The following is a 20905-nucleotide window of genomic DNA, read 5'->3' on the forward strand; positions in this document are numbered from 1 at the left end:
CATCGGAACCCTGGAACATTAAGCTGCCAGTCCTGCCCCTCCTGTAGCCAAGTTTCACTAATGGCTACAATGTCATAATTACACGTGTCAATCCACATCCTCAGCTCATCAGCCTTCCCCACAATACTCCTCACATTGAAATAGACACACCTCAGAAGATTATTACCACCACACACAACCCTTCTGTTTGTGACTTTGCATGAACCTTTAACATCAATTATTTTCACCCCCGCTCCACTATCTACTCTGGCACTCTGGTTCCCATCCCCCTACAAATCTAGTTTAAACCCCGCCCCCCCCCCCCCCCCAATAGCACTAACAAACCTCCCTGCAAGGATATTGGTCCCCCTGTAGTTCAGGTGTAATCCGTCTCTCTTGTACAGGTCCTACTTGCCCCAGAAGAGGTCCCAATGATCCTGAAATCTGAAATCCTGCCCCATACACCAGTTCCTCAGCCACATATTCATCCTCCAGAGCATCCTATTCTTACCCTCACTGGCATGTGGCACAGGTAGCAATCCTGAGATTACCACCCTCGAGGTCCTGCTTTTTAACTTCCTACCAAGCTCTCTATACTCACTCTTCAGGACCTCCTCACTTTTTCTTCCTACGTCATTGCTACCGATGTGTACCATGACATCTGGCTGCTCACCCTCCCATTTCAGAATGCTGTGCACGCGGCCTGACCCTGGCACCCAGGAGGCAACAAACCATCCGGGAGTCTCTGTCACAACCACAGAACCTCCTGTCTGTACCTCTAACTATCGAGTCCCCTATCACTACCGCTCTCCTCTTCTTCCCCCCTAACTTCTGAACTGCAGAACCAGACTCAGTGCCAGAGATCCAGCTGCCGCAGCTTGTCCCAGGTAAGTCACCTGCCCCAACAGTATCCAAATTTGCCTAGCATAGAGTGTTAACACAAAAATATAGGCCACTCTACATATTTTGTTTATTGATGAATTCTTTCCACACTGTAAATTAAAACTTTATATAATTATTTTACTACTGATGTTGAAGTATGTCACCTATCTAATTTCAGAGCCATTTCAGGCCTGGACTGGATTTTATGCCTCCCGGAACATGCTTAAAGGATTGGCCCGAAGAGCAAATTCTTTCCTTTACGCTTGTGAATCTCTTTTCACTTTGTATCTCATGAAATACCCATTTGGATCTATTGATAAATTCTGGGCCCTTCACAAAATTCAGCAGCTAAGATGGGCTGTATCAGAGGTATGGTGAACATGGTATGGTATTTTCTTGGGATGTAAATGTTCCAAATTGTTGTCTTTTAAAAAGAATAATGAACATTATAGCAAACAGTAAGGCAGAAATTCATCCTCGCCCACATGTGAAATTGTGTATAACTCTTGCTTATTTCACAAACAAGATTCAACATGCATTTACTACTGTTTTGCCTGCTAAGGTTGAATTTCCACTCCAGTAATTTTTCTCACACTTTCCAAAAGGATACATTTAACATGACCTTACAGTAGGGTTCTGTTACAGAGAACTGTTCGTAACACAGACAGATTGCATGTGGAAAATGAGACTGAGCAGCGGTTATTTGAATGAACACGCAGACTGCCCAGAAGCAACATATAGTTAAAGCAGGATGATTAACTCCGCCATTCATATATTGCCCCAGACCAATTTCCCACACAGCGGAAGATGCGTGCAGCCCCACAGCATCCAGCAAATCCACTCTCCTGGTTTCTATGTACAAGTTGTACATGTCGGGGTGCTCATAACTTTGGGACGCCTGTATGTTATTATAAAATATATTGTTGAGAAGTAGCATGGAACTTTAAATGAAATGATTGCTTGAGATGGGGAACACTAACTTTTCCTGAGGAATGTGGACGATTTTATGAAATTGTGCCAATACCCCAAAGGAAAGTACTCTATGAAGGAATAAAAATTGTTTTTTGATGACATTCAGCTGTTACATCTGTCTTTTTTCACAGACCTATTGTTATTAACTGGTGTAGATGTAAAGAAATTAAAAGTTCAAAGTAAATTTATTATCAAAGTACATATATGTCACCATATGCAGCCCTGAGATTCATTTTCTTGTGGGCATACTCATTAAATCTATAGAATAATAACCATAACAGAATCAATGAGAGACCACCCAGATCAATGAGAGGGCATTCAACCAGAGTGCAGAAGACAACAAACAGAGTATATAAAAAAGGGAAATAATTTTAAAAAATGCAATAATATCAGGAGCATAAGCTGAGGAGTCTATGAAATTAAGTCCATAGGTTGTGGGAACATTTCAATGATGGGGCAAGTGAAGTTGAATGAAGTATCTCCTTTGGTTCAAGAGCCTGATGATTGAGAGGTAATAACTGCTCCTAAATCCGGTGGTTTGAGTCCTGACTTCCTGATGGCAGCAATGAGGAGAGATCATGTTCTGGGTGTTTGGGGGTCCCTATTGATAGATGCTGCTCTGTTGCCACAGCATTTCATGAGGATGTGCTCAGTGTTTGGGAGGACTGGGCCGTATCCACTACTTTTCATAGGATGTTCCATTCAAGAGCATTGATGCTGCCATACAGGCTGTGATGCAGCCAGTCAGTATACTCTCCACTACACGTCTGTTGAAGTTTGACAGAGTTTTAGATATCATTCCGAACCTCTGCAAACTCCTAAAGAGGTGGTGGTGCTGCCTTGCTTTCTTTATATTTGCACTTAAGTGTCGTTCCCAGGACAAAATAATAACACTGAGGAATTTAGGGTTCCTGACCCTCCACCTCTGATTCTGTGATGAGAACTGGCTCATGGACCTCTGGTTTTCTTCTTCTGCAATCAACAGTCAGCTCCTTGGTATTGCTAACATCGAATATCTGGCACCACTCAGCCAGATTCTCACTCTCCCTCCGATATGTTGATTTGGCCTATGACGGTTTCATCAGGAAACTCGAATCTGGTATTGGAGCTGTGCTTACCCACACAGTAATAAGTGTCAAGTGAGTAGAGCAGGGACTAAGCACACAGCCTAATGTAGTCAGATGATAGCATAACAAATAATGGGATGCTTTGTAAATTACTGGGTGCTAATTGAACTGAGATTTAAGTGATTTGTATCAGATATAAACTTGCGTTGCTATGCCACCATCCTTTAAATTCTGTAAGTTTCCAGAAAATGCACTGATGTGTGTTTTAAGTGAACAATGCTGATGTTAAAATTATTATAATTTAATTTGCAACAACAATCTAAAAATTAGTGGCAGCGTCTGTTGAATAGAATCTGTATTTATTTATTTGAGCATACTAAAAGCGAGAGGAAATGCTGCTACCATTAGATAGCTATTGGAATAAAGCATCCCAAGGTGCTGAATGTCATCAGACTGTATCTGGGACAAAAACAATGGTTGGAGAGGTTAGTAATTAATGAAGGAGTGGTTGTTCTTTAATATAGAAAGTAAGAGTATTTTCATATCTAAACGTTTGGAAACCAACTGGTGACAAAGAAACAGGGTGGATCTTCTCATAATGTTTGCATGAACCGCTCTATATCACTGAAAATTATTTGCCCACAGGGTGTAAGCTGCTGATCTGCAGTGAAAATATTTACCATCCAATAAACAAAAAAACATACATTGCTTTGTAATGTGTGCTGAATTGTAGAATCTCCTCTACTGAAATTAAAGTAAAAGATGATTGTACTCTCATCAAAAATCATGTATTTTTGTTTTATCTGAATGGAAATGTTGACATTTCTGTGCTAGGTACAACATCATGATGGTATAACTGGAACAGAATCTCCCAAAGTGAGAGATATGTACATGGATCACCTACTGCAAGGGATGAGCGCTGTGAAATTGGTAATGGCTGCCATATTTCAAGAAACTCTGAATGGTGGGAAGAGTAAATTTGATTATTCTCTTCCTTACAGACAGGACACCAGAAATAGAGGTATGGCTGGCTCCGTAACCAAGAAGCAAAGTCTTTTTGAAGATTAATGATAGCTTTCATTTTAACTGGCGACAAGTATTCGGTGTTAACTGGGCAAAAGATATGTACAGATTCACCAGGAAAGCTGTAGTAAAAACACTTGCTTTTTAAAATTTAGATTCATGGCATAGTGAGGCAAGTTCTTTTCATTTTGATCTGGTCAATATAGGGCTACTGACGAAAAAATAACTTCAAGAATACCCATTTAAAAGCTTAGTAATCGTGATTCTATAACTTTTCATGTTCGTAATCCTACCGTGTCAAAGATGTAGTTTTGGACATATAATGGTAACATTATAATTATTTCATGACTTGGGTCATTTTGGTAATTTTAAAAAATAATTAGTGATGGTTGATCAGCATAATTGACCGTGAATAGCAATCAACCGTGTTCACATTTCTCCTGAAAGTCTGATTTATTCTTTTTCTCCCTATTTTGAAAGAGGATGATTCTTTAGAGATCACAGTATACAATCCTCTTGGATGGAACATCACAACGATTGTTAATATCACAGTTGCTGATTCAGTGGTCAATGTGTATGACGATGCTGGAAATGCTGTACCATCGCAGGTATTAGATACTTTTTGCTAAGAGCATTGATGTGATTACAATAAGTAAATTATAGATATGCAAAGCATGTGACAAAAAGGGGTTCATATTTCTGCTGTCTAAATTCTGAGAGAAATCCGCATTTGAAATTGCTTTTTAAGAATAGATGATCTTTGTTTTCCATTAACGCAAGTAAAACCACTTACACGTCTGAGCCAGATGAAAGTGTGTCAAACTTCCCTTCAAGGTCTGCAGAGTGGGCAGGCTGCTTTAACAGATGTAGGACTGAGTCAGTTTTACGTGCTTGATGTAGAGGATGGCATGGTACTGAATGAGGTGAAGAAATGATATTTTCCTGGTGTATATGCTAAAATTTGGCTCCCAAACAATGCCAGCAGGAAGCAGATAAATCAGTTATTTGTTTCACAGGTGTTGCTAGGAGCAACATCAGTTTTTTTAAACAAAAACTGATGTTGCTGAAAATAAGCCAGCAGGTCAGGAGGGATCTGTGAAAAGAGAAAGCCATTGTCGGAATTGGGAAAGAGAGACACAAGCAAGTTTTCAGTAGTAGAGAAGGTGGGGTAGGGATCTAGTTTGTGACTCCATGCCACAACAGTGTCTGACTCTTGACAGCTCTGACTTCTGAGCTCTGAAACAGCTCGAAAAGCTATTTTAAAAAAAGCAGTAAGGATGGGCAATAAACATTGACCCCGTCAATGAGGCCCACACAGCGTGAAGGAGTTTGCGTTTTATGTGATTGAGTAACAAATTTTTGGGAGCTGAGTGCTCAGTATGAAGGATAGGAGGCAAAGCTGTGCATCACCATACCACACAGGCAAACAAGAGACACCCATTGCCCAGACGTAAGTCAAGCATCAGCTCTGTGTCTGAGAAGCTCCTCTACAAAATGAGTCTGACCTGGTGTAGTCTTACTAAAGGGCTCTATTAGCAAAATCATCTGCAATTGAAAGGTTGCGAGTGGAGGGGGAGGAGAGTGCTTCTCCCCCCCCCCCCCCCCCCCAATGAAAGGACCAGCTTGGCATTTGCAGTTCCTGGGACGTAGAACCATATTTCAGTGCTTGCTCTCCATCTCTAATCTGAACTCTTACGGCAGCATCCGCTCTTGATGGCACCAGTAATGCCTTTTTATCACCGCACAGACCCAAATACCTCAGAGCAGTCACCTGAGTGTTACGTGATGTTAGCAGTGGTCTATATCTAATGTCCTCTTTGACAGCAGTCTCTTGAGCCTTTATCAGCATTGTTGAAATGGGGCTTCAGGCTAAGTACTCGGAGAACCACAGGCCGCCCCCAGAGGATCAAGTTATGTGCTCCGTACACTAAAATGGACTTGATAGTGATTCCTTGTTCAGCTTTGTCCTCTTCAGCTTTGAGTCATGCTAAGCGTAGGGAAGTTAAGTTCAGAGTAGAGAATTATGTCTTGTAGTACTTCCCTGAAATAGGTGAACATAAAATGGAACTAGCCTGGGAACAAGTTGCACACCTGCTCGCTCACACCAGAGCTTTGGAGCATCAGCGCTCACTTAAACTTGAGGGTTAAATGACCTGGAGTAAAACTAGCAAGTAAATAACCAGATGTTGAACTGCTGGAGGCAGCATCAGTGGCGGGAAGTGGACAGTCGATGTTCCGGGTTGAAACCCTTCATCTGGGCTGAAATAATAGCGAGGACATAGTCACCATAAAGAGGTGAGGGGGAACGGGTGGCACAAGTGCTGGTAAGCAAGAGGTGGATCTGGCTGAGAAAGGGTTGAAATAAGTAAACTTTCGGTGAATTTGTAATAATTTTGTCTTTCATTTTTTGAAAAATGAATTTCCTTAAGTAAGTAAACACTGAAATAATTGATAGTTGATGACATAATTAAATGATGCCTTGTTCCATTTCTGTTGCAGATTCAGAAATCTGCCGGCTCTAACAGCTCCTTTGATCTGTATGTTCTCGTAAGGCTGGGTGCTCTCAGTTATCGCAGGTACTTAGTAAAAGCAACAAAATCGATTTGCACCAAGGGACTAGAAGGCCAATGTACTAAAGAACCAACCTCGTACATAGGGAAAGAGATTGCATTTGACAGAAAATTGGTTGGCAAATTGAAAAATCGAGGCCTTAGACTGTTCCCATTGATGAATGAGTGCTATTTATTGTTGCTCAACAAAGATACTAACCTGTTGCACAGCATCACCGACAGGTATGTGTAAATCAAGCTTTACAGAAATAGCCTTTTTTCATTTAAACTCCAATGTGTTGAACAGTGGAAATGTGGTTCAGAATTTGATGTAGTGTGCAATAACAAACTTTTCTTTCTGCATTTGCATAAAATGAAATAACAGCTTTTTTCTCTTGGAAACCTCTACATGGTGTAATTATGAATATAAATGATGATTGTTCTGTGTAGAAAACAGCCTGTAGCACAGTACAAAAGCTGTCCTATAATGCATTTATAAAATATTGATCTTTTAACTCAAAAATTGCAACTCGCAATCCAGCTAAGGAAATTGAATTGTTTTTGTTAGCATTTATCGTTCTCTCCTTCCTCTGCTTCAGAATGTTACCTGTGACCATTCTGTATAATTTGAGTGCCCTGTCCTGCTGGGCTGGTTGATAATAGCCAGATCAAATAGTAAACACAGTGGCCAGGAAGTCCTTACCCAGGTTACTTTGTTTTCAGTTCCCTATAATGGAGCGGCTTGAGACTGCAATGATTTACAGATCAAATCATGCCATTATTGAAATTTAACCAGGAACTTTGGATCATGGGCAGCACACATTGATGAGGCATGATCTACATCAGATGCACATGGTTACTCCCCTCCTGCCACAGCCTAGTGAACTCACTCCAACTAGTCACCCCCCATGTTTGTTTGCTTCCTGACTTCTCGATCTGACCTCAGACATGCAAGGAACATTCAGCAGTGCTGGCAGTCCCATAAGCTGGATGCTGATAGGCCCATTGTGTGATGACTCATTAATGCACCTCCTTCACCATTGGGTTCCTTCGTCTCCATTGTTCAAACACTCCCCATTTTATTTTAGCCCAACCAAAAATGCAGATGCTTGGTCAAAAAAAATATTTTTCTGCATGCTCTTCTTATCTTGAAGGGAATTATCTAGAAAACATTGTTTTCTGAAGAGGATTCAAATTTTACAACACATTGAAACTGAATTGCATGTAGTTCCTTCCTCATTGAAAGAAACACATATTTAATAAATCTTGCATTCGTATTGAACACTGAGGGTTAATTTAAATTTTGTTGCTTCGTGCTTTGCTGTTCTGAAGTGCGTGGTTGCAAGTTGCCATGAGAAAATACCAGGTGGGTGTATTTCATCAACCAGTTTTTATAATACTCATTGGCTTTTTGTGCAAATGGCAGGTCCTCCCAGAAAACTGTCAAAATAAAGCAGGAATTCTTGGAGTACCATGCTAATGGAGATGTAAAACGGGGCCCAATTTCCGATAATTACATATTCACACCAAATGGACCCGCAGTGGCAGTGTCAAAGTCTGTTGGAATAGAAATCATTACTGGAACACTAGTAACCGAAGTGAGGCAATACTTTTATAGGTATGTATGTTGAACTGCAAGGACCTTAATTAATGATTTTCTAATCAAGGATGAAAAATTTAAAATGCCAATGTAGACTAACTTGTCTGTATATAAAATCAATACAATCTTGCTTGTTGAAAGGCTTCTTTTTAAATAGTACTGTGGGATCTTATATCCCCAATGTGGAGGTCAATGCTTTCTCAGTTTCATTCTGATCTAAACATGAACATCTCCATCAGTAAAACATTCTTTCTCACTCATTGGGACAGAGAAGGATTTAGCCCATTGGTTCCATGCTCGCTCTTAGCAAGTTATTCCCATCAGACACAAAATGCTGGAGGAACTCAGCAGGCCAGGCAGCATCTATGGAAAAGAATACAATCAATGTTTTGGGCCGAGACCCTTCCGCCACCTCCAACGGGATACCACTACCAAACACATTTTTCCCTCCCCCCCCCCCTTTCTGCTTTTTGCAGGGATCGGTCCCTACACGACTTCCTTGTCCACTCGTCCCCCCCATCCCTTCCCACCGATCTCCCTCCTGGCACTTATCCTTGTAAACGGAACAAGTGCTACACCTGCCCTTACACTTCCTCCCTCACCACCATTCAGGGCCCAGACAGTCCTTCCAGGTGAGGCGACACTTCACCTGTGAGTCGGCTGGTGTGGTATACTGCGTCCGGTGCTCCCGGTGTGGCCTTTTATATATTGGTGAAACCCGACGCAGACTGGGAGACCGTTTCGCTGAACAACTACGCTCGGTCCGCCAGAAAAAGCAGGATCTCCCAGTGGCCACACATTTTAATTCCACGTCCCATTCCCATTCTGATATGTCTATCCATGGCACCCTCTATTGTCAAAATGAATCCAAACTCAGGTTGGAGGAACAACACCTTATATACCGGCTGGGTAGCCTCCAACCTGATGGCATGAACATTGACTTCTCTAACTTCCGTTAATGCCCCTCCTCCACTTCTTACCCCATCCCTGACATATTTAGTTGTTTGCCATCCCCCGCTCCCCCTTTCTTTCTCCCTAGGCCTCCCGTCCCATGATCCTTTCCCTTCTCCGGCTCTGTATCACTTTCGCCAATCACCTTTCCAGCTCTTAGCTTCATCCCACCCCCTCTGGTCTTCTCCTATCATTTCGCATTTCCCCCTCCCCCCACTACTTTCAAATCTCTTACTGTCTTTCCTTTCGGTTAGTTCGGACGAAGGGTCTTGGCCTGAAACGTCGACAGCGTTTCTCCCTATAGATGCTGCCTGGCCTGGTGCGTTCCACCAGCATTTTGTGTGTGTTGAGAATGTGCAGACTTCACATCAATAGCATCAGAGGTGAAGTCTGCACCTGGAGCTGAAAAGATGCAAATGTTGTACCACAGTGCCATCATACCTCCGTGAGGTATTCACCTGTATTCTGTTCTCCAAGCCTCATATAAATGTGATCAGAACAATCCGACTGTGGCACACAAATTGCACGTGGCTGACGCAAGCCAAAGTCACTGTGGAAGCAATAATCTGTATATGAGCGGGTTATTGACACAGCACAATGTCTTAATGCCTACAAGTGGTAAACCATCAACTTCTAATCTAGAACCTCCCTAATAGATCACCCTAAAGAAAGGAGAAAAATTAGTGAAATATCTGTACTAATATTTCATTAGTTGTGTTGTGTATTTTTTCATTGGCATAGATGCTCATGTCTGCTCTTTATAAATGAGTGTTAAAGATACACTTAAGTTAATCTTTTGTTTAGTTTTTATCTTGACATTAGCATTGTCAGTGGTCCAGAACCAAATCATGGGGCTGCTATTGTAGTTAAGGAATGGGGTGCAGAGCAGGGTTACATAAAAGGGTAAGCGAATAGAGCTTACAAAATGAAGGGTGGAATTGTGTGTTTTTAATAGTCAATGAAGATTAATCCAGAACTCCTGAATAGAGTAGTCTATTTTTTACCCATGCTTTACATCTCAGTCATAATTTTGTTCCTGATTCCAATTCATGATTAAAGCAAACTCTTGATTATATAGGTGTGAGAGAACTGTCATCTTGTGTGTTGTGTATTTTTTCATTGGCACAGATGCTCATGTCCGCTCTTTATAAATGAGAGTGTTTTGGAGCAGCCAAATGAAAAAAAATCTGCCAAAAGGGGACATTAAATGCTAATGACATTTTGTTTTAAAACAGCCATGAGTCTGCCCTGGCAAATGAATACCAGTATGCAATATTCACGAGGATCTATAACGTACCCAAAGGGTATGATGGATCACAATTGTGCCGTAGAATTGAGCAGGAGTATATTGTTGGGCCACTAGACTTAAACAAAGAAGCAATTTTAAGGATGACTACAGATCTGAAAACAGATAGGACCATTTTCACTGATGGTAATGGTTACCAGATGATGAAGAGACAGTATAAGGTTCACACAAACAATACTCTGGCCAGGGTAAGTGTATTTAATTATATTCCATTTGTTTTTGTTGTAAATGGAAAAAGATTCTGATTTCATACAACTATTGGAAATTATAGTAGAACTTTTGGATTTTGTTCATTGTCCTGATAGGAAATTATTAAAACGTGCATGAATGTGCAAGTCAAATTTGTGTCGGTTTTATGCTATTCCTTTTGAAAAAGCTAATCATGCAAATGGAAATAGTGAACTCTTGAAAAATTGTATGAAGATTAATAATTTATCAAAGTTTGAACATTAAGAACAACATTTTTCCTCCAGAATATTGCAATTGGGGTATTGTAATAGATGTTCCCCTTGGTCTTTTCAGAACTACTACCCTCTTGTAAGGACAGCTTATATTGAGGAAAATGGCACAAGGCTCATTATGATATCTGAGAGAGCACATGGTATTTCCAGCCAGGCTGATGGGCAAGTGGAGGTGCGTAAGTCTTTTCTGCTGCTTTTTAAAAATAAATTGGCAATTCATTATTCATTGATTTTTTTTTAAACCTGTATAATCAAAAAGTCCTGCAGAGCAGATATTTTACCAGGATGATTTAAAACATCAGCTGGTCTTTGCATTTACAATTTAAAGATGAAATGACAATAACTACCAGTGTTTTGTGAAACTTTGCAATTGAAGTAGGAATAATCTCACTGGAATTGTGCTTCAGAGCCTACAGTGACTTAAGCGTACATAGGATCCCAAGTGTGACGTTAATCAGGTAGTCTTTTTTGCTGTTTAAGGAAAAGGAAAAATAGGAAGGGCAAAATACCAATGTAAGGCTGTTAAAATATAATAGATTAACTTTTTTTTGTAGGAACAACTGTATTAGGGAACTACTATTACAATTCTTCATGACAAGCTGAATCGTGCAGTAGGGAGATTTAAACTAAAGTAACAGAATACTAAAGAAAAGTTCAATTTTCAAGTTGAGATTTATTGTCATAGGCAGACATACCCAGAATAAGAATCAGGTTTATTATCACCTGCATGTGATGAGAAATGTGTTAACTTAACAGTAGCAGTTCAATGCAATACATAATCTAGCAGAGAGAGAAAAAATAATAATAAAATAAAACATAATAATAAACAAGTAAATCAATTATGTATATTGAATAGATTTTTTTAAATGTGCAAAAAACAGAAATACTATATATTTAAAAAAGTGAGGTAGTGTCCAAAGCTTCAATGTCCATTTAGGAATCAGATGGCAGAGGGGAAGAAGCTGTTCCTGAATCACTGAGTGTGTGCCTTTAGGCTTCTGTATCTCCTACCTGATGGTAACAGTGAGAAAAAGGCATGCCCTGAGTGCTGGAGGTGCTTAATAATGGACGCTGCCTTTCTGAGACACCGCTCCCTAAAGATTTCCTGGGTACTTTGTAGACTAGTGCCCAATGGAGCTGACTAGATTTGCAACCTTCTTCTGCTTCTTTTGGTCCTGTGCAGTAATCCACCCATACCAGACAGTGATACAGCCTGTCAGAATGCTCTCCATGATACAACTATAGATGGCAGGATATAAGTGTGATGAAAATGAGATTTTCTTCGCAGCACCAGCAATACAGTACTTTGCAGTGTACTGTGAATGTGGAAAATATGAACAATTGACATCCAGGCTACCAGACAATATGAAAAGTAATACATAGTTCTTATCAGCAAATACAAAATGTAGTTATTGGACAGATTTTTCATGAATGAGGTAGAATTACTGCAAATATAATAATCTTTACAAATGATGGGTATAAATGTGGCAAGAAGGAGGAAGTGGATCAATTTCCAAAGTTTATTGCAGAATGGCAATGAACAAAATGGGTGGTTCAATCACAAGCTCCCAGGGCTCTCATGTCTATTGAGAGCAGATACATCAGGGAATCTGAAAAGCAATCTTAGCTTTGCTTTCTGAGTGTTAAAATGTGTCCTGAAACTGAAGAATACCTACATATTCCAAGAAAGGACTGGACAAGTAATTGCATAAGTTATTCCAGTATCTAAAGCCATAATTCAAATTGTTGAATCTTTGAAGTTATAGAGATGAAAGGACTATAGCCAACAGAGATTTATAAATTTATTTGAAAAATGTGATAGGTTTTTGAAACTGTCCGCAACAGTCCATCTTTTCATAAGTACAGGTTTTGTCATCTAAGTGCTAAATAACTTCAATGGCACTTAAATGGTTAAAATTTGTAACTAAAATTAATCATTGTGTACATCAAAGGTGCTATTTCAAAATCTCTTCCTGTTTACAATGATGCCACATTTGGGTTTTTTCACTTGCATATATAGTACCATAGCTTTGCAGGAGAGCTGTCAAACTTAAAAACATGCAAGGCAACTCTCTACCTCATTGTTCCTTCTACAGAATTTTACTTAACTGTCCTCCACAGAACTCAGTCATAATATAAATATACCTTCAGTTAGGATTCTGATTTCTATGAGAGAATGTTCCTGCTCCCTTAATTCTGTAATCTTGACAGTTTGCTGTTCCCCTAAAAACACTTACAGATAATGCTTCATCGAAGATTGTGGAACAACAAGGAGTGGAACCTGGCCTACAACCTTACACTGAATGACACCTCTATTGTACGTCCACTTTTCTGGCTAATGGTCGGTTCAAAGTCCACAACCTCTTCCTTGTATCAGAGCGGGCTGGCTCTCGAGTTTAGACCTGTCGTTGCATTTGGGCCTGCCTCGGGTATGTGTGACTGAATCTGTACGTGGGATGAAATGTAAATCATTTTATATTCTGGATTTTCAGAGGACAAGTGATGAGCATAACCTGTTTGAATATGAGTTTTGAGTAACATTGGTTCAGGAATCTGTAGGTTTAGCAGGTTTGCTCAAGTGGGAAGGTTGTTGGAGGTGAGATGGAGCACTGTAACAAGAAAGATTAAGAAAAGCATCAGTTCAACAGCACTGCCTTATCTAATTCCAATCTAAAATTGGTCTAATCAAGATCTGTTGATTACTATCATGGCTTCTGTACCATCGTGAGGCAGACGTGATGGTGATGAGCTTCTGTGCACAGCCATATTTGAAAAGGTGTCCCAGCTGGTGAAGACAAGGGTTTTAGTGAGGTTGTAAAAGGCCATTTATGATGGTTGCTTCTGCTCCCTACTTTTCTCCTGAAATAAAGGAGAAAATCACTTCATTATCCCAATGAAGTTCTGAAACAGAATCCACTCTAGAGTTTGAGAAGTTTCTCTTCAGCCACTGGTTTGAGACAGTTGAGGAGGATTCTGGCATGACCTTCTCTGCTGCAGACAGCTGGGAGACCATTTTATAGTTACTGCAGTTTGATTTATCTCCTTTCTTGATGATGCTCAGAATTACAGCGGTTGTGAGGTCTCTTGTTATATACTCTTACCAAATGTGGGCAGTGACGTTGTGGACTCATAGCTGAAATTCCTCACCACTGTGTTTTAGAGCTTCATCAGAGATACCATCTGCTCTTGAGGTCTTGAGATTTTTTTATTGCCAGTATCGAACCACATGAAGTGCTGGACATATGTCCTAAAGAGATAAGTTCCCCAGCTGTACAACACCATATACCTAATTATTTGGCTTTCCCAGCTATCTGTGGCAATAAATTCCACAGTTTCACTACCCTCTGCCTAAAGAAATTCCTCCTCATCTCTGTCCTAAAGCCATGTCCTTATATTCTGAGGCTGTGCCTCCTGGTCCTAGACTCCTCCTCTATAGGAAACATCCTCTCCACATATGCTGTAACTATACCTTTCAATATTCGATAGATTTCACTTGAGCTCTCCCCTCATTTTTCTAAATTTCAGTGAGTATAGTCACTAAGCCACCAAATGCTCCTCATATGTTAACCCTGTCATTCCTGGGATCATTCTTATGAATCTCCTCTGGATCTTGTCCAATGCCAGCACACCCTTTCTTCAATAAGGGGCCTAAAACAGTTTACAACACTCCAAGTGCAGTCTGGCCAATGTCTTACAAAGCTTCAGTATTACAGTAATCATCTCTCTCAACACCTTTCACCCGCCTTCTTCCTGTAACCTTTAACGCCCTTGGTAATCATGAACCTGTCAAGCACAGTTTTTTTTGGTTTTTTTTATTAGTTTTTCAAAACATTTTACAAATTAAAAACCCCAAATCCCAATGAGGAGCATTAATACAGTGCAAAATTAAGCATACAATAACAATATGCTACAAAGGAAGAGAATTTAACAAAAAAGCACCTAAATTAAAGACAAGTAAGCATAGTGTCCCACAACACAAGAAAAAAATCAACAACTCCAGACCGACCACAACACAATATAAAGAGTATAGGTCAGGACAGTCAAACTCCCAGACTGTGAATACACTTAGCAACAGAGGATAATAATGCCTACTACCAGAAAAAAAAGGGAGCTGAAAGCAAGGGACCGAAAAGAAGAAAAAAAAAGAAAAAAAACCCTAGTCAAGAGGAAGGTTATGAAAGTACTCGATAAAAGGTCCCCAGACCTTATGGAACTTTAGATCCGAATTAAGAACTGAATAATGAATTTTTTCGAGGTCCAATCAGGCCATAATGTCGTTAAGCCATTGCGCATGAGTGGGCGGGGCAACATCTCTCCATCTAAGGAGGATCAAGCGTCTAGCCAGGAGAGAGGCAAAGGATAGTATTCGGCATTTGGTCGGACCCAGACATAAATCTGTCTCGCCCCAAAAACCGAACAGAGCAATTAAGAGGTTTGGTTCTAGGTGCTGATTCAGAATACCCGATAATGTAGTGAAGACATCTTTCCAGAATTTCTCCAAGCTAGGACAGAGCCAGTACATATGGATGAGAGATTTACGCCCCTCTTGCATTTATCACAGAGCGGACTAATGCCAGGGTAGAATCGAGATAGTTTAGATTTAGACATATGGGCTCTATGAACAATCTTAAACTGTAAAAGGCAATGGCGAGCACAAAGAGAGGTTGAGTTAACTGATTTGAGAACTGAGTACCAGCTCTCCTCGGATAAGGAGATATTTAAATCCTGCTCCCAGGCCAATTTGATTTTATCCACAGGGGCCCATCGTAAGGCTGCTAGTTTATCTCGGATAATTGATATTAAACCTTTACCTAGTGGATTAATGGAAGGAAATAGGTCCATAGCATTTTTCACAGGCATTTCAGGAAAGTTGGGAATCAAAGGAGCAATAAAGTGTCGGATTTGGAGATATCTGAAAAAGTGAGCATTAGGTAGGTTGAACTTAACAGAGAGCTGCTGAAAAGAAGCGAAGCAATTATCAATGAAGAGATCTTCAAAATGTCTAATGCCCTTCCTATACCAAACATGGAATGCTGAATCGTACGTAGTAGGTAAAAAAAGGTGATTATGTGCGACAGGGCTAGAAACAGAAAACCCCTGGAAACCACTGCATTTCCTGAACTGAGCCCATATACGCAAAGTGTGTCTAACAAGAGGATTAGCTATTGATCTGGGCAGACTACTAGGGAGTGCAGAGCCAAGAAATGCAGATATAGATAATTCTTTAGTGGGGCTCAACTCCATTGCCACCCAATTAGGGCACTCGGGTTGGCCGTGGAAGAAAGACCAGAAGGTAGCACAACGTATATTAGCTGCCCAATAATATAAGCGAAAGTTAGGTAAAGCCATGCCACCCTCTTTTTTAGATTTTTGGAGGTGGATTTTATTAATTCTAGAGCGCTTATTCTGCCACAGATATGACAAAATAATAGAGTCTAAGGAATCAAAAAAAGATTTAGGAATAAAAATTGAAGATTGAAATAAGTATAAAAATTTGGGGACAACATACATTTTAACAACATTAATACGACCTACCAAAGACATAGATAGAGGTGACCATTGTACCAGACTCTGTTTTATAGCATATGAAAGATTGACAAAGTTTTGACGAAAGAGATCTTTAAACTTCCTTGTGACTGTAATTCCAAGATAAGTAAATTGATTATGGACTACTTTAAAAGGGAGATCACGAAATATTAGTTCTTGTGCTTCTTTATTAATTGGGAAAAGTTCACAATGTAAATTAAGTTTATAGCCAGAGATCTGGCTAAACTGGTCAAGAAGTGAAAACATTGGAGGTAAGGATGTAGACGGATTTGAGAGAAAGAGTAATAAGTCATCAGCATAGAGAGAAACTTTATGCTCAACACCCCCTCTCCAAATCCCGGTCAATTCAACCACAGTTATAAATGAACCAAATGATAGTACTTGTGATTTTAGTCGTATAGAAATCCAGGTGTAGGTTCTCACCAGGTTACAGAAGGGTTTCATTCCTTTGAACTTTTCAGAACCCAGGTCGTTTGCAAGTCGGAAATACAGCCTAGAAATGGTTGTTTACACATATGGGTTGTGCGTAATTTGGGTATTTAGGTAGTGTCCTCTCCAGTTTACAAACTGTTATTATTCCTTTTGTTTATACACTATTGGTCTATCTTGTAATCTAAAGTAATTTTAATGATTTGCTGCCGCAAAACAATAAATTTCACGTTACATAAGTTCAAAGTAAATGTAAATACATATTATGTCACCATATACAACCCCGAGATTTGTTTTCTTGGTGGGCATTCACAATAAATCCAAAAAACACAATAGAATCAATGAAAACCACACCCAATAGGATGGTCAAACAAAAGACAACAAGCTGCTAATGCAAAAGAGGAATGAAAAATTAAATAAATAAGCAATAAATATCAAGACCAAGAGTCCTTGAAAGTGAGCCCTTTGGTTAAGGAAACGGTTCAGCATGGCCTGGATGGTCGGGTCCTTGATGATGATGCTGCTTTCCTGCAACGGTGCTGGATGAGGAGGGCTTTACCTGTGATGGACTAGGCCATATTCACTACTTTCTGTAGGATTTTCTGCTCAAAGGCGTTGGCACTTCCATATCAGGCCACGATTCAACCAGTCAATGTACTCTCCACCACACATCTATCTCAGCTGGTTAGAGTTTTAGATGTCATGCCAAATCTTCGCAAACCTCTAAGGAAGTAGACATGCTGCGGTGCTTTCTGCATAATTGCACTTACAAGCTGGGCCTAGGCCAGGTCCTCTGAAATTATAACACCAAGGGATTTACGCTCTCCACCTCCGATGCCTTGATGAAGATTAGCATATGCACCTCTGGTTTCCACCTACCGAAGTCAATAATCTTCTCCTTGGTCCTGCTGACATTGAGTGAGAGGTTATTGTTGTGGCACCATTCAGCCAGGTTTTCAGTCTCTTTCCTATATGCTGATCCATTGCCACATTTGAATCCGCCATGACAGTGGTCTTGTCGGCAAACTTAAATATGGCATTATAGCTACGCTTAGCTTCACAGCAATAAGTTTAAAGTGAGTAGAGCAGTGGGTTGTGGTGCACCTGTGCTGATGGAGATTGTGGAGGATATTTTGTTGCCAGTCCGAACAGATTGCGGTCTGCAGGTGGGGGAATCGAGGATCCAGTTGCATAAGGAGAAACTGAAGTCTAGATCTTGAAGCTTATTGGTTAGTTTTGAGGGGATGTTGGTATTGGATGCCAAGCTGCTGTCATACGCAACTTTGCTCACAAAATGCTGGAGATACTCAAGCAGGCCAGGCAGTATCTATGGAAAAAAGTACAGTCGACGTTTCGACCAGAAACATCAACTGTACTTTTTTCCAGAGATGCTAGTTAGACTGCTTGAGTTTCTCCAGCATTTTGTCTGTGTTGCTCGGATTTCCGGCATATGCAGATTTTCTCTTGTTTATGCATCTTTGCTGTCCAGATTGAAATGATTAAGATCATCTGGAAGCAAAGCTTTGTTATCAGCTATGTCGCCTGGTTTCAATTTGTAAGTGGTAATGGCACTCGAGCCCTACCACAGCTGTTGGGCATCCCTCAGTGACTCATGTTCGGTCTGAAATTGCCACTTCACACTTGAGGTGACTTTCCAGAGATCGAATCTGGATCTCTTATATCGTTCCTGGTCACTGGTGGTGAATCCCACTGATCAAACCCTCAGCTGATTGCAATTCTCATGGTTGATCGAGGACTTCTAGTTGGGGAAGACTGAATGATATTGTGAGGATACACTCCTCTATGACTGTTTTCATAAAGTTCATGACAGCCATGGTGTATGCATTCAGATTCTCTGTTGAGCCCTTGAACACTGCCCAGACCACAGACTTGAAGCAATCCCATAGCCACTCCTGCTCCTCCCACAACCACCTCTTTGTTGTCCTTATCTCTGAAGCCTCGCTCTTTAGCCTCCATCTGTAGCAGAAGGATAGTCAAGTGATCAGATTTCCTGAAATGCATTCCAAGCATGGAACAGTAATAAGATAGTGGTAATAAACGTGATCCTGCTTCTGACTACAAAATGGTTTACAGCTCCTTTTGTGTTCTCCAGCACTCTGTTATACGTACAGTCAGTAATAAGTTGCTTGGGTGCAAGCCAGCCTATAATTTTCTTTTTCTTGCTCTTTTAAAATTAGTGTTTGAAGTTTGGAAATACATAAGCAAAAAAAAAGGTCTGTTATTATTGTTTTTATCATTTTGTTAATATTGTGATGCATTCCACAGGTAAAGCAGTACTTATCCAACCAAACAAATCACATGGTGACAATGAAGCAAATTCCTTCTCTCTGCCATCCAACCTTCATCTTCTAACACTTTCCGTGCCTGGGTGGCGATACAATTCAAACCACAATGAACATCTACAAAATTTAATTCGAGGTAAACCACATGACTGATTTACAGTCTATTTGATGTGTTAACATATTCAGTGAGTTGATGAAGTGTTTGAGAGTTTGAATTTAGTTGACGTTAAAATGTTTTTTGTCATGTTCATACAAATTTGAAAATGCCATCAAAAAAATATACAGTAGATCGATTGCAGACAGAGCAGGAAGTTGCCAAAGGACATGTGCAGATTAAGTAAGAGGGTAAAACAACAGGGTTTGGCATTTAATGTGGTAAGTGTAAGATCATCAACTTTGTAGTTAATTTAGGTAATGGGAGTATTTTCTGAATAGCTGAGAAACCACAAATTGGTAACGTGCAAAGCTACCATTATTTGGCAGTTCATAAACAAATTATTCAGAACTTGTAGACATATACAAAAAGCACAGCTAATAAATGTCAGAGTTTTATCTTCAAGAGGCTAGAAAACAGAGGTTACAGTTCAGTTGTGTGGCTATGTCTTGTGTACAGGATTCTTGAACAATGGTATGCCTTCCATGGGGTACTCAAGGCAGCTTGGCTTTTTTAGCTGAAATTGGGTAAAATATTAATGGTGACTGTCTTGAGTTCTGACTAACTTGGACCCAACGTGCCTACTCAGTCCCTGTACCTTATTGTCAAAGTTCATCAATTTTGCGGATTTTCCAGGAACCCAAAGAACTCTGCCCCCTGCAAGTGCAGGCCATTTCCGAGGGCCAAACAGATACCTTGCTCTCCGTCTCCATGCTCCGATTTAGAATGTAGAAGAGTACAGCACAGGACAGACTGTTTGGCCTACAATGTTGTGCCGAACCAGCTAAAAAGCCAATCAAAAACTTGAATCCCTGCTACTGACACCATGTCCATTTGAGTTAGCTCGAGAGGAAGTGGTATATCCTGTATCCGGGCAGAAATAAACATGCAGCACACCATCAGGAGTTGGACACCACCAATGAATTGACAAGGATTATGCTCTTTTACATACTTAAACAAACAGTTAATTAACAGTTAACAGTTAATTTAATAAAAGGAATTATTAAATTCCTTTTAATAATACTCGGAACTCTGGAACGTGAGCCATTATTTGATTTAGGGCTCAGACACTATCACACTGACCACAGGATTTCAAAGTAGGAGCCCAAGTATTTATCAGGAATCCTTGAGGAGTGTCAGGAAAGCTCTGTATTTCATGTTATTGGCGAATAGCTGCGGCTTTTCTGTGTTTGTCAGAGAACCGTGTCTCCTTCATTAACAAAATACTCCGCAGGGGATGTGCTTCTTGTGACAGTTGGCAGAATTCCATCTTCCTCAGAGCATACTGGTGCAATTCTACACAGCCATCATAGAGTATTCTTGCATCAGCCATGACTGTCTGGTTTGCTGCAGCATCCTCTCACAGTGCACAAAAAGCTATAGCTAACTGTCTGATCTGCAGAATAGATCATTGGAGGACTCTTAGGTGTTCAGGACAAAGAAGTGGGCAGAAAATATCATTGCAGCTCGCTTTTAGAAAGTGTTATAGGGCTATTAAAACAAAAAAAAAATAACACTATCTTAAAACCTCCTTCCCCCAGGCAGTTAATCTGATAAACCATTCTAGTTAACCACCCCTTCTGTCTAATATCACAGTGACTGCACTGCATTGTAACACGTTCAACTACTCTTTATAATGCTGTACGCATTGTAAATGCTTTTAAGCACTTTTTATTGCCCTA

At 40.2% G+C, this 20905-nt stretch overlaps 1 protein-coding gene across 1 annotated transcript in view; it reads left to right on the forward strand.

Moving 5' to 3' along the window:
- The window catches only part of man2b2 (mannosidase, alpha, class 2B, member 2), an 88815-nt gene that overhangs the window by 39926 nt on the left and 27984 nt on the right, over positions 1 to 20905 (forward strand). Inside the window, exons 8-16 of the mRNA XM_073042667.1 lie at positions 1040 to 1230; positions 3735 to 3921; positions 4404 to 4531; positions 6423 to 6715; positions 7899 to 8090; positions 10259 to 10517; positions 10852 to 10962; positions 13030 to 13219; positions 19053 to 19205. Of these exons, the coding sequence (XP_072898768.1) occupies positions 1040 to 1230; positions 3735 to 3921; positions 4404 to 4531; positions 6423 to 6715; positions 7899 to 8090; positions 10259 to 10517; positions 10852 to 10962; positions 13030 to 13219; positions 19053 to 19205 (1704 nt within the window). The remainder of the gene's footprint in view (positions 1 to 1039; positions 1231 to 3734; positions 3922 to 4403; positions 4532 to 6422; positions 6716 to 7898; positions 8091 to 10258; positions 10518 to 10851; positions 10963 to 13029; positions 13220 to 19052; positions 19206 to 20905) is intronic.

The sequence above is a fragment of the Hemitrygon akajei genome, chromosome 4 (genome assembly GCF_048418815.1).
Source record: "Hemitrygon akajei chromosome 4, sHemAka1.3, whole genome shotgun sequence".
In the NCBI taxonomy this organism is placed as follows: domain Eukaryota; kingdom Metazoa; phylum Chordata; class Chondrichthyes; order Myliobatiformes; family Dasyatidae; genus Hemitrygon; species Hemitrygon akajei.